General features: G+C 56.4%; 1 protein-coding gene across 2 annotated transcripts in view; it reads right to left on the bottom strand.

Annotated features, from left to right (window-relative positions):
• CACHD1 (cache domain containing 1) overlaps window positions 1-12,902 on the bottom strand; it is a 54,686-nt gene that overhangs the window by 20,244 nt on the left and 21,540 nt on the right. For both annotated transcript variants that reach the window (XM_078615133.1, XM_078615132.1), the window contains 6 exons: window positions 8,966-9,072; window positions 6,586-6,712; window positions 5,912-6,056; window positions 5,147-5,378; window positions 3,986-4,147; window positions 3,226-3,558 (listed from right to left, as the gene is read on the bottom strand). In XM_078615133.1, coding sequence (XP_078471259.1) covers window positions 3,226-3,558; window positions 3,986-4,147; window positions 5,147-5,378; window positions 5,912-6,056; window positions 6,586-6,712; window positions 8,966-9,072 — 1,106 coding nt within the window. The remainder of the gene's footprint in view (window positions 1-3,225; window positions 3,559-3,985; window positions 4,148-5,146; window positions 5,379-5,911; window positions 6,057-6,585; window positions 6,713-8,965; window positions 9,073-12,902) is intronic.

Raw genomic sequence — 12,902 nt, 5'->3', positions numbered from 1 at the left:
GTGTACGCGCGCGTTCCAGCATGCACTGTAGTACACGTCTTGTTCAAAACAAACAAAAAACACTCGCGACTTAAAACTCCTCGGGCAATGTATGCTCAATCACTTGAATTCAAACTATCATTCTTAACGAGGGAACAAAGGGTAGGAAATTGAATTTTAAATGTTAAACAATTTCCAAGAAGTATTATGAAATAAGTAAACGATAGCAGCGCTTTGAGATATTTTGATACGAAAGGCGATTTTGTAAAGCGAAGATTATTATTTAGAAGACGATCCAAGGGAAACTTTTTTAACGTTGGTGTGCAGTTGTGTTGTTATGAGGAACACGTTTATACAAATGTGTTGCCAAAACCAAGCTAACAAAAACCAGAGGTTAACGGACAATTTACAAATTTACAGACACGTTTTGCTCCAACAGCTGCCCGTCAGCTTCCGCACAGCGAATTAAAACGCTTCTGCGGACAAACTCAAAGCCTTACAGACTCCACGCGCAAGGACGATGTTTGCTTCCTCGTCTATTTATTTGTTTTGTTAGCTCTCGTACCTAGAAACACACGGAGGCCTCGCGAACATCCTCCCCACTCATCTTCTTGGTTCTTTCGGTAAAGTCACGTAGAATGGAAATAATAAAATAATAAAAATAAAACATAATAAAAATAATTCTGTCGAGACGTGAGAATTTTTTTATTATGTTTTGTTTTAATTATTTTATTATTATTTTATTATTTCCATTCTACGCGACTTTACCGAAAGAACCAAGAAGATGAATCCCTGCAGTCACGAAAGCTTTAAATCGAAAAATCCTCCCCACTTCTAACCATCGCCCCTCCTGCATCCCTCCGCGGCAACTCCAGCGCGCAATTCAAAAATTCCCTTTAAAATGTTAATTTTTGTTCCCCCCCTTCGTCTCGTCTCGCCCACGCAGAGCTTTGATCTCGTTATCGCGGACGAACACGCACAGACCAGCCTGGCTCGGGAATCTACACGAAGGTTAATCAGCTTCCGGAGAGAGACAGAGAGAGAGAAGAGAGCCAGAGAAACCGCCGAAGAGAAGCGGCGCGTTGCACGGTCGCCCACTTGCAGGCAACGCCGCACGCTCGCAAAAAAACTAAAAAACCCGAGTTTGGTGAAATGGGGAAAACATATACAAGTGATTTCCTGCTTGAATGAGCAGCGGTGGAGATTTACACATTCCTATGGTGGGAGACGAGTCTATCCAAACGAAAATCGCAGTAGAACTCCCGACAAAGTGGGCTGGGTAAAGCCACTAACCGGGATTTGAACTCTCAACCTACGATTTACTATTTTTAGTTGACTAGGTAAGGCTGAGCTCCACAGCTCTTTTCAGAAGCGACCTGGCCACAAATGATATCTCAACAAAGTGGCTTATCACGTGGAAATGTGTAGCAGTAGCCAAATACTTCACAACACACCAACTCCAAAAATACAGGCGTCAGGGTCGGGATCGACCTCCTGTACACACCAGGCGAGGTAGTTGACATCTCGCCACCGTGGCACCTACCGACGACGACAAGCCGATCGTTCTACCGCTGGGACAACAGAAGCCGCGCTGAGTGGCTGCACAATAAAACCAGCCAGCACCGCGTCTCGTGCGTGTCCATGGATACACGGAGGATGGTGTTCCCGAGCGTTAGGCTCATTCGATAAAATCCAAAAACTGGGCCTAGATACCAGCCTTTCAGAGGGATCTCCCCTTCACAAGAGCAGCATATCGATTGTCACATGGCTATTATGGCTTTTGGTGGCTCAGCAGAAGTTTACTTTGACCCCATGGTAGAGGGCCATCCATTTAGTACATACACAAAAATTTGGCAAATATTGACCCCTCCCCCCCTCCCTGTACACACGCGTACTTTTTACACCCCCCCCCCACCTGCGTACGTACGCTTGACGCACCCCCCCCCTCCCCGAATCCTGTAGAACGGGCGATATGTAATCCACGCAGAAACGGATTACTAATAGTAACGTGTTTAGGCTTCACCCCCCACCCCCCCCGTTTCCTATGCGCAAGTACATTGTCAGTAGACCCCCCGCATACGCAAGCGTACACATTTGGGTTAACCCCCCCTCCATGCGTACGTACTCAATGGATGGCCCCGTACTCCGTCGAATACGGTACAAAACTGCCGTAGTTTGTTCAGTCCCGGCCACAGTGCTCGCGACTGAAGCGGCGGCGGCCGCCCGCGGATCGCGTTCACGAGCCAGCGTTCGACGAGCGTGAACGACGCTGGAAAGCCGCGTGAAATCAAGGGACGTCATTTTGTGTGTCCATCAACTCGCCGGGTGTTTTACGAGGGATAACCCGCCCCCACCCAAACCACCCCGTTAAAAGTTCCGCATCTTATTTACTCTCGGTAAATTCTTCTCGCCAACTTGCAACACGTCGCACGGACGCGGATCCGTATTTGTTTTTTAAGAAAAAAAGGAGAGGCAGCCATCCCTTTTAGTCTCGCGTATATTTGTGTTACGAACGCAAGCAAAGGAGGAGGGATGAAGATGGAGATGAGGATGAGGGAGGAGAGTGCGCCTTTGGCAAACGCGTCCCAACCATCCCAGAGCCGCGCGCCGTGCTCTCTCGGGACGGGGTTCAGACCTCGCACGAGAGCATCAGCGGCGGGCAGGGGAGACCCGTGCCGCCACCACCGCCCCCCCCCCCCCCCCACATTCACCACCGCACGGCCCCGACCCGGCACCCTCCTCGCATTTGAACGGCGGCCGCACACGCGGGATACGTTCTGATGAAAACTGACTTGAGACCGCATTGGCTTCCGGTTGCCGAACGAAAAGGTCATAAGGTCGCACGCATTACACACAAAGTACTTGACACAAATGAACCACAATATCTTGCGGAGCTTGTCAAGGAGTGTAAACCATCATCGCGTGAAACCTCGCAGCAGCAGCAGCTCTACTGCACACAAAAACCACCATTCGCTACTGGCAGGAGTTAACGGGACAGACCCAGCAGGTGCCATGGGTCGACTGACTGAAATGACTGTCCAAAGCACCACCTGTGTCCCTTACTACAAAGACAAAGATACCCCGTATAGCCTGTAACAGACTGTTGGGGCAAGTGCTGTTAGCGAGCACAGCACCTATGAAGGCCGGTACTCATTTGAGGCCGAGTCGACCCAGGGGAAGGCCCCCGGGGACCAGTTTGGACGGTCGTCACCGGTACGAGACGCTGTGCCCCGCGGTCGTCCTCACCGTCGCCCACGTCGTCCCGTCGCGGCAGGCTGACGACGGCGCGGTCCACCATGCGGTTGGGGAGGTTCGTGTAGAACCTGCCCACCGTCGTCTCCAGGTTGCTCAGCGGGTTGAGCACCATCATGGTGCCCTTGGGCGCGGGGGCGAGTGGGGGGCCCCACGCCGCCGCCGGGAGGGGCGCCGCCGGGGGCCCCGAGAAGGAGGCCTGCGGGAACTGCGCGGCGCGGGGGCGGTCGTCGAAGGGCGGGCGATCCGCCGGGATGCCGTGCTTCCCCGAGTTCTGCTCGGCCAGGTCGCGCAGGAAGGCCAGCTCGCGGAGCCCCATCGTCGCTTCTGCCAAACGTGGACGACGACAACAACAACAACATCATCATTAACATCAAAGAAAATACAGTACCAAGTGGGGATAATGCCATCGGTGAGTGGGATGCAGTTGAATTCAGACACTGTAAGCAATCCACATTGCCTTGCATTGCACACAACCCTTGTGGGCCACACGTTCTGGGGAAGGGGCCTCATCCAGCAGTGGATTGACATGTACACCACGTCCAAGTGTATGTAGGCTGAACTAGTTTCGCACCATTCGGCAGTACAAACGCTGGAGTCACGCAAAACAAACGAGGGGCGGGCGTGAGGAGAGCCCAGGATGAAGAGCCCCTCGCAAACACAAACACCAGGGAGGGGGCGGCACTTGAGATGAGGTCCTTCGCGTCGCCGTGGTAACCGCGGGGGCAGGGGGAGGGGGGGCGCCGCGCTGTACCGTTCATGAGCGCGTAGGTGAGGATCATGACGGAGTTGTTGAGAGCGGCGTTCTCGGTCGCGACCACCGCCAGCGTCTGCCGCTTTTCGTCGTCGCCCGGCGACGCTCCCGTCACCCCCGGCGACAGGTACACGATCACCATGTCCACCACCTCTGCCGTTGCTAAGGGCAACGTGAAGGGACACCACACCGGCGTTAAATTTAGTTACAAATGAAACACGAGCGCCAAAAACAAATCGCCAACAAAGTGATTTATTTTACATTTTTAGTCGACGATGGCTGCGAGTGGACCAGTTGCAGGCCTATGCCTCGGGCAGCAGTGGGCACTGCGGCAATACCCTTTGCTGCACTGTACTTCTACGCTCCCACGTCTATGCTCCCTGCCTCCATCAACAAACGCCGAGGAGCGAGGCCGGTTCAGATATTCGTCACCGATGTTGGCCTTGAGCGGGAATCGAACTCGGGTCGCTGGGTTTCATCGCGCAGCGTGCTAACCGCTGCGCCACCGCTCCCGTGAGCGGCGCGCGCACACACAAGGCACGCGTGCTCACACGCTACATAATTGCAACGCGGAGCGTCTGCGAATCATGCCGATGGAAGAAGACGCCCTGTCACGCGTTTACTTTTCGCCGGCTCTGCTAAGCGGTCATTTCCTGAGCGTGTCTCCAGCTGCGAGGAGGTGCGCCCTGTGGCACTCTCCAGCGCCCCCGACGCCAGCAGCAGCGGGGGCCCCGTCATTATCTTAAAAGCTAACAGCCCGTCTTTGAAACGCAAAATAAATAAATTGCGAGCACCGTTTAATGCGCGCTGCTTTTAAGCCCTAGAGCTGGGGATCTACCCAAGAGGCACAGTACTAGGCGACGGGTTCGAACTGAGTTGCACGAAGAGGAATTTTAAGAGTCTGCGTTTACGATTGGTGCTCGAGTGGTGAATTCTTTGGCTGATGACAGTCGTAAAAATTAAAATATTTGCATTTACGTGGCGCTGAAATGTCTTTGCAACTCAATACACCTCGCATCACATCTCCAACATTCAAAAAGGGCACCTCTGGCGACAGCCGTCTCTGTGCAGCCACAAGTCCGCCAGTGGGGGCGATGAGTGCGGCGAGTGTAGTGAGCGAGTGTGGGGTGCAATCCCGAACGAGTCGCGGTCGTCACGGACCCTGGTGGTGCCGCCCCCCCCGCGTCCGTCCCAGCTCCCGCGTGGCCGCCAGCAGCTGGAAGGCGCGGCGGAAGCCCAGTGCATGCTGGGTAGGCGCGTCCGTGGGTCTCGCCGCGGCGACAAACGCCGCCATCTTGCGCCTCGTCTCCGCGGTGACGGGCGACAGCAGCGTGCGGTAGCAGGAGTCGAGCGGGCAGGCCTTGGCCGCGTCCGACACTGCGAGCACGCCGAGCTGCGGGGGCGACACACGCCGAGTGAGACGAGAACGCACGCCCCCAAGGCTCTGCCGACGGAAAAGGGGCAACGCCTCGATGCGGCTCGCTTGAGAGAAACAAAACCACCACTTTGACTTGTTTCTGACGAGTCTTCTTCCAGCGAAGGATAACAGACATCGACGGGCCGAGTGAGTGAGCGAGCACTGGGTGAGCTACCGAGCGAGTGACTAAGCTCTTGAGTAACTAGGCTCGCGAGCGAGTAAGCGAGTTAACGAGTGAGCGAACGAATGAATGAGAGGGTGAGTAATTGAGCTTGTGAGTGTGTGACCAAGCACATGAATAATTGAGCTCATGACCGAGCAAGGAAGCATGTGAGGATCGAGGAAGTGAATGACTGGCTGAGTGAGCTGGTGAGCGAGTGAGCTTGCGAGTGAGCTGGTGAGTGAGCGAGCTGGTGAGTGAGCTGGTGAGTGAGCTGGTGAGTGAGCTGGTGAGTGTGTGAGTGAGCTTGCGAGTGTGCGAGTGAGCTGGTGAGTGAGCGAGGCATTGCCTTGTCATGGTGGTTGAGAGTGGAGATGACGGTGGTGGCGGCGTCGCGAGCGATCCTCAGCTGGGCCTCCGTGGTCCAGGCGCCGATGTCCAGGAGGATGACCACGTGCTTCGACTGGGGACGCACCGTCGCCACGTACACCGGCCTGCAGCGCCGCAACGGCCACAACCGCCGTCACCACCACGGCCGTCACAAAGTCAACAACCGACAAACCTTCGTCACAACCGTCGCAATCGCGACGAGCGACAGAAAGGGAGGAACGCGTGGATTGGAGGCCGCGACCGACGTTCCAATACCAACAGATGAGAAACGCGAGCGGGGCCTTGGGCAGGAGTTGTCGCGGCCAGAAGGAACGCTGGCCGATGGTCGGGGATAGAGACGGAGTGGCAGCGGAGGAACGGAGCGCAACGCGAGCGGCTCACCCCACCAAAGCGTCAAGCGGCCACCCACAAACAGCACCAAGGTGTAATTGACAATAAAAAAAAAAATCTAATCGGTTTGTGTAAACGAGCGAGGTTATTTAAACGAGCTTTGGGAAATTGGACGATGGCAGCGGCGCGAGGCATCGCGAGGCAGCGACGGTTCGCGAAAGGCCTTCATCCAGCAGCGGATTGACCACGGCCGATGGTCGACGACGGTGACGAGATCGGTGTCGTGCCGCGGGGTTCCCGTACCGGCTGCGGTGCTCGTAGTTCCCCTTGCAGGAGAAGCGGTGAGCGGGGAACACGGTGAAGACGCCCTCCTCCGAGCTGTAGTACTGCCACTTGACACTCGGGTTCACCTTGAGGTTGTCCACCAGCACTGCGGGCAACACGACCACCCGCCAGGTTCACCACTACCGCCACCTCCGCCACAACCTCCAGCCGTGTCACAACCGCCACCTCCGTCACCTCCGTCACATCCAGCATATCCACTATCGCAACCACCACCTCTTTGTTGAGGTCAAGTTAAGAATGAACAAGCCAGCAAGGCAGCCCAACAGAGGCGAGCCTCTGCTGTGTTGGAGACACGCGGTCGGTTGACACGCAGAGGGCGTCGTTGTGAACAGCCAAGTGGCTCTCTCTAAACTCCTCCTTGGGTTGTGCATCACAGCCCCCCCCCCAAACGCTCACGGAAAACGTGCGAGAATCCGAGGTTTTATCGCCTGGGTAAAAAAACTAAAGAAAGAAAAAAAACTAAAGAAAGAAGAAAAAAAACTCAAGAAAGAAAAAAAACTAGGACGATGATCGTAAGGAAGAATAATCCCAATGCGCTGCGCCAAGCCGGCCATTAAAAATTAAAGCAGGAGACTTAATAATAATGATGAAGAGAACGCCCGCCGCCCATGGCTGCGGGAACGCACAGCGGCACCCCCCCCCCCCACCACCAAGCCCCCCTGCCCAGAACCTCAAAGCGTTTGGCAAATTAAGAAACATTTCGGCCGCGGTGAATTTAATCGGAGCCATTGGTCACAATTAAAATCTGCGCGCCACGGTCTTCGAGTAAAACCCCGGGATGAACGCCGCGACGGGCCCCCACGCAATTAACTCTGCTTCAGGTGCAACAGGCTCGCTCAATTAAGAGCAATTTTTATGGCGGCGTCACCGTCGGTTTGGAGACCGGCTCCGTTAATTACGTACAAAAACCCACCACAGTGGCTGCCGCCCCCGTCACTGCCGTTGTTGACAGCAACCTCCGGTAATTTGCGAGGGGGGCAGCACGAGACAGTCACGCTCCGCGAGCCGCGCCACGCTCTTCTCTCTCCCCGCGCGTGACGGCACTCGTTAATTATTGACGCCCCGCCATGGCAGCCGTCCCCATCGTACCCCATGAGCCGCTCGACAGCGTGGCTCGGCCGCCCGCTCGCCTGCTCGCCCGCCCGCCCGCTCTTCGTTAACTCGGTGCTTCGCTCGGATTAGCAGCGACGTGTTTCATGAATGATAGCGGTTGGCCTGGTGGGGAATGGAGTGGGGGGGGGGGCTTTGACAAATGAACCGTGTTTCACAAACGGGCATAGTAGGGGGTGGCGATTTGTTCAAACGATCTTATGGATCTTTTGAACGAATTTGGCCACTGCGAACATTGTGATGCGGGCGGTCGACTGTACAACGGTCCTGGTGCGGTCACCGCGCTGTTCAACCGAGAATCCATTGCGGCCGGCTGGGCCCGACAGCAAGTGACAGCGCGTGCAGTGAGCGAGTGAGCGAGCGGCCTTACATTGTTTATTTAAACCTTTTCCCCAATTTTATCCACCCCCGAAAGGCGCCATCGGGATCACGTCACGAGATGGAAGAGTCCGTTCGTAAATGTCACACAGCAGCTCGACCCTCTGTGTTTGGCGAGCGGCCCACGGAAGCGGATACCACGGAGCTCCCGTCAAGTGACCTCCAGTCCACACAGTTGGAGGGCAGCACTTTCCACACCCAGTAGCAGACAGTAACGTTTGTTGCATGACGGCGAAACCAATATATTGCACGCTCAGTGCTGGGGTTTTGCCACATTAAGTGCAGAACCAATTTAATGCGAGTTTTTATTTTATTTGTGATCAAGCCAAGATCATCAACTCAGTCCGCTTGAGAACCCGGTTTAATGACAGGCGGCTGTAACCTGGATCTGAACCCAGGGCCTCGGTGGTACCGGCTCAGCTCCCCGACCTCTGACCTATCCGACCACAATGACAATGACTGTACCACAATCCGAAGGATTCGAACCCCCGAGATCTCAGCTGTTCCGTTCTTGCGTATTTCAGCAATCGGTCCAGGAGCTCAATGCCAATGTTGAGGTCTGCTGGCCACGACGAGGTGGCTTCAGGAGAGAGTTCGTGTTGTTCCTCCTCCTCCCCCTCCTCCGTTGAAGGAGCGTAGTCTGTAGCAGTTTACCGTGTGGCTCATCGAAGCTGGCTCAGCACTGACCACCGGGCCATGTGGCCACTTCAAGCGAGCGGCCTGTTGTTTTAGAGACGTGCACGGTGGCCTCGAGAGAGGCAAACGGCACCACCAAACACAGGGTGCCGCAAAAGTTGGATCGGCAAAAAGCCCTGCGGAGGCGGCGCACGCACGTGACCCCGCGTGGTACCTGGGTTGAAGTCCCGGCCGGGGTTGAACACGCGGCTGTTCACGGTGCTGGAGAGGCGGTCGCAGCTCATCGTCTTGGACACGTTGCTGTTGAAGTTACCGTCGTACCTGGACGCACACGTGGGACACGCACAACAGGTAAAGATCCCCCGCGTAGCCAATCACAGGCTGCTCTGGGGTCAAAGTGCGGTTAAGCGAGCACCTATGAAGGCCGGAACGGTACACGAGGGAGTGGGTGGCCAGCACCACGCCCAACCGCCTTTGTCTCCCCCAGTGCCAATGTTTACGCACCGCACCAGGTACTCATTTGAGGCCGAGTCGACCTAGGGGAGGCCCAGGACCGGTTCAGATAATCGTCACTGGTGTTGGCTGTGAGCAGGAATCGAACTCGGGTCGCCAGGTTCGTAGCGCAGCGCGCTAACCGCTACCCACTGGGACACATGCACACACATACACGTGTACACATACACTTGTACACACACACATACAGGTGTACACACACACACGTGCTGGCTGGTTCGCATCCCATGCTGCGAGTTTCATTACTGCACCTCACCACATCAGTTATTGCAGTTGAGTGAAGGTGGGGGGGGGAGTGTAGGAGTACAGCACAACAATTTTTCCCCACATTGCTCTGCCGCCTACCGTTCATGCGAGCGACTGCGTTTTCCCTAGCCCGTCTGCGTCCGGCCGGCCAAGCGTGGCGCGTGCAGGGAATTGCATGGGGTTGCACCTTTACCTTTAGCATTTATTTCCATCATAGAGCTCAGGATAACATCAAGAACGTCCGCCAGCAAACGCTACTCCGCCAAGCAACGGCCGCAGAGACGGGGCCCCCGGCAGCGAAGGAGAGCGAGAGAGATACAGGGGGAGAGAATCGTTTATATTTCTCCCACCCCACACCCCAAAACAACAGCGCGGAGAGCTTTCGTAAGCCGCTCAAGTGGAGCAGCGTGCTGGACAAGGAAGATGGCCGCGTAACTCGAGCACCTGACGGAAAATGCGAGCAGGCAGAGAGCCAAGAAACCTCCCCATCTCCCCCACTCCACCCCCCGCCTCCTGCTGTACACAGACTCCGGCGGCATGCTCGGACCCCCACAGGCAGCAGGATATGAACCAGGGGTCACACGTGTTTGCCAGGGGTTTCTGAAAGGGACTATTTTTTTTTTTGCTCAACTGGTAGAAGCGCACTTTGACGCAAGTGCGGTCGATTCAAAAGTGCCCCTCCCCCCGACCCCATTCAAAAGTTTGCTTTTCGCTCCTCCAAGGATCAGCGCTCGACAAGGGGATGGGGTCAGACGCGATCTCTCACGGCCTTCCGTGGAGGAGTCGGGGTGGCGCGGGACGCCGAATGGAAACTCTCGTGTATTTCGTCCTCACGAAACACAACAACAACAACGCTTCTGGACACTCAACCCACGGCACCCTCGCTCCCACCACCGACTGCGGGTTGCCACGGCGACTGGTTATGCAGGGTCCGCTGCAGAACCGCTCACGTGACCCCAGGTGACCTGGGGATCTTGGCACTGCGCCAGTGAAAGCTGTGGTTTCCTCATAAAGGCGAGACAAAAAAAGTGAGCCGTGAAAAAACTAAACTTTAACGAAGGTGGGACAAACGCACGATCTTCGGGAGTTGTTATCCCCACGCAACGCTGTGGGGTTTTTCTGTGGGTTCTCCCGATTCGTCGCACGTGGAGCCAAACTCTCCCACGAGTGGGACGGAGACTCGGGGAGGGGGGAGAGGCTTTCGCAGACGAACAAACGGGACTCTGCTGGGCACCGAAACGGAACCCCTAATATCTCGCCATCCCCGCGGGCTCTCTCCGGGACCTGGTTCGTCTCACCGTCATTTCCAGACCTCGGGTTTATGATTAAGTATATACTTTTTAAAGCGCGTTTAATTTTTGTTATTTTTGCGGGGTAAGAGGGAAGGACACGAGCCCGCGCAGCTGGTGGCAGTGCGAGTGGCCAAGTGGAATCGGTGAGGGAGAAGGGGTGGTGGGGTGAGAGATGGAGCCACAGTGGGGCCAGGAGCAGCCCAAATCAGGGATGGACATTGACCCACACCACCCCCCCGTCGCTTGTCAGTGGCAACGAGCTGCAGCGTGCTGTTCGGACATCGTCATGATGTCCGACGTTTCGCTCCAGGAACCGGACCGAGAGGGGCTCACCTTTCTCCCTCGAGTGCAATCGGCGTCTGGAGCCGGCAGTGGCTAGCCGCAGCGTAAATGCCGAGGGATAACGAGAGCCGCTCTAGTTCAGCGCTCTGACGAAGCTCGCGGCGCGTGGAGCGAAACGTCGAACATCGTGCCAAACGGCACGCGGCGCGAAACCGAAAACAAGAAACGCGCCGGGAGAGCCGTACAGCGGCGCGACCGCGAAAGCCCCCGGCGGTAAACGCAGGGAGCATCGTTAAATAAATACCAAAAAATAACAGTCTGTGCTTTTTCACCATTAAGCAAGAATACACATTGCTGAACTCCACGGAAAAAAAAAAGTAACCTCGTCTGGCAAAACCGTAACCTCGTCTGGCAAAACCTCAAACTTAATAAACGTCGTGAAAACATAAAAAAAAAAATTCGCTCTTCGTTCCCCCCCACCCATCTCGGCACCCCCCCCCCCCCCCCGATCCTGTGCTTCCCAAACTGTCAAGGAGCGTAAGAGAAACCTCACGAAATGTAATTTGCCCGGAGTCTTGCCGGCGAGACTCACCGGGGAGCAGCGATGCTTCTGCACGCTCCGTGGGGACGCTGGGGTAGTGGGGGTCAGCACGCTGGGCTCGCGAACCCGGCGCGGACGTTGAAACGTTGAGGCGAGTTTCTTAACCCCCCCCCCCTACCGTGGTAATATCACCTCCCCCCGAGGTTAAAGGTAAAGCTGCAGCCTCGCAACTGCTGGCTTGTGCCACTATTGGAGGAAGGGGCCTCCCCAATAAAGACAGGGACCTCTAAGAGGGTATTTGGCTCAATCTTCGACGCTGGCCGGACGTCCTGGAAGAGGCGGGGGGGGGGGGGCGGGAAGCCACACTTTGCAAGACGTCTGGGCGAGCGAGGAAGAGTAGACCAAGCACACCCTCACTCTCTCTCTTTCTCTCGTGGAGACCCTCCCCGGCAGCAAGCACTTGCAGGGCTGCAAATTGATTCCACTCACGAATCGGTTCCTGTTTCGCCCCGTGGCGAGCGGCAGCGCACCCTCCAGCGGCGGCACGGTTCAAGGGAGCCAATTTACACAACGGCGACTCCGAAACGCGAACGCGTCGAGCGAGTCCACGCGTGCGCGGTTCGGCTTGAGAGTCGGAATGACCGACGGGCCGATGCGTCGCGTGCACCCCCTGGCAAGCGACGTGTCAGTCCTTCGAGGCGTGGGAAGATGCCTTCGTCCAGCAGTGGAATGACAAGGCTGCAACGCCGCATGCGTCCCTACTTTGGGCCTTCATCGTAAAAACCAGCGACGACTCCCGAGGCTTCTCTCGGCCGGCGCTACCCTTCACTTGTTTTACTACTTCTTCCACATCCACTGCTCGCTCGCCGGTGCGGAGGAGGATTGTTTGTTTGGAAGATAAATGATGAACGCTCGAGTAGGCGGAACAAAAACCCGAAGAGCCTGTCGAGTGAGGCCCCCCCCCGCACCCTGCCCACCCACACTTCCCCCTCCACCACCCGGTACTCCGGTTGTTTGCTCTGTGGCCAAATTCCCGAGCCCACACAGGAGGTGATGTCACCACCAAACATCAGCGACGGAGGGGGTGGTGGTGGTGGCGGCTTTATCCTCCCACCACGTGCCACTGCGTGCCGGCCCGCAAGCCTTCGCGGTTGCTCCGCCGTCCAGCTCTGCGGTGCCGCGCGCCGATCTCGACCCAGTCGTACTGGGAGGTGGGGAAGGGGGGCGGACACGATGGGGCTCTGCTCCGTGGCAGCGAGCGAGCGTGGCCCTCGAGG

The sequence above is a fragment of the Lampetra planeri genome, chromosome 46 (assembly GCF_965212315.1).
Source record: "Lampetra planeri chromosome 46, kcLamPlan1.2.h2, whole genome shotgun sequence".
NCBI lineage: Eukaryota > Metazoa > Chordata > Hyperoartia > Petromyzontiformes > Petromyzontidae > Lampetra > Lampetra planeri.
The sequence above is the reverse complement of the archived record's forward strand: the minus strand, read 5'-3'. Positions and strand labels throughout refer to the sequence as shown.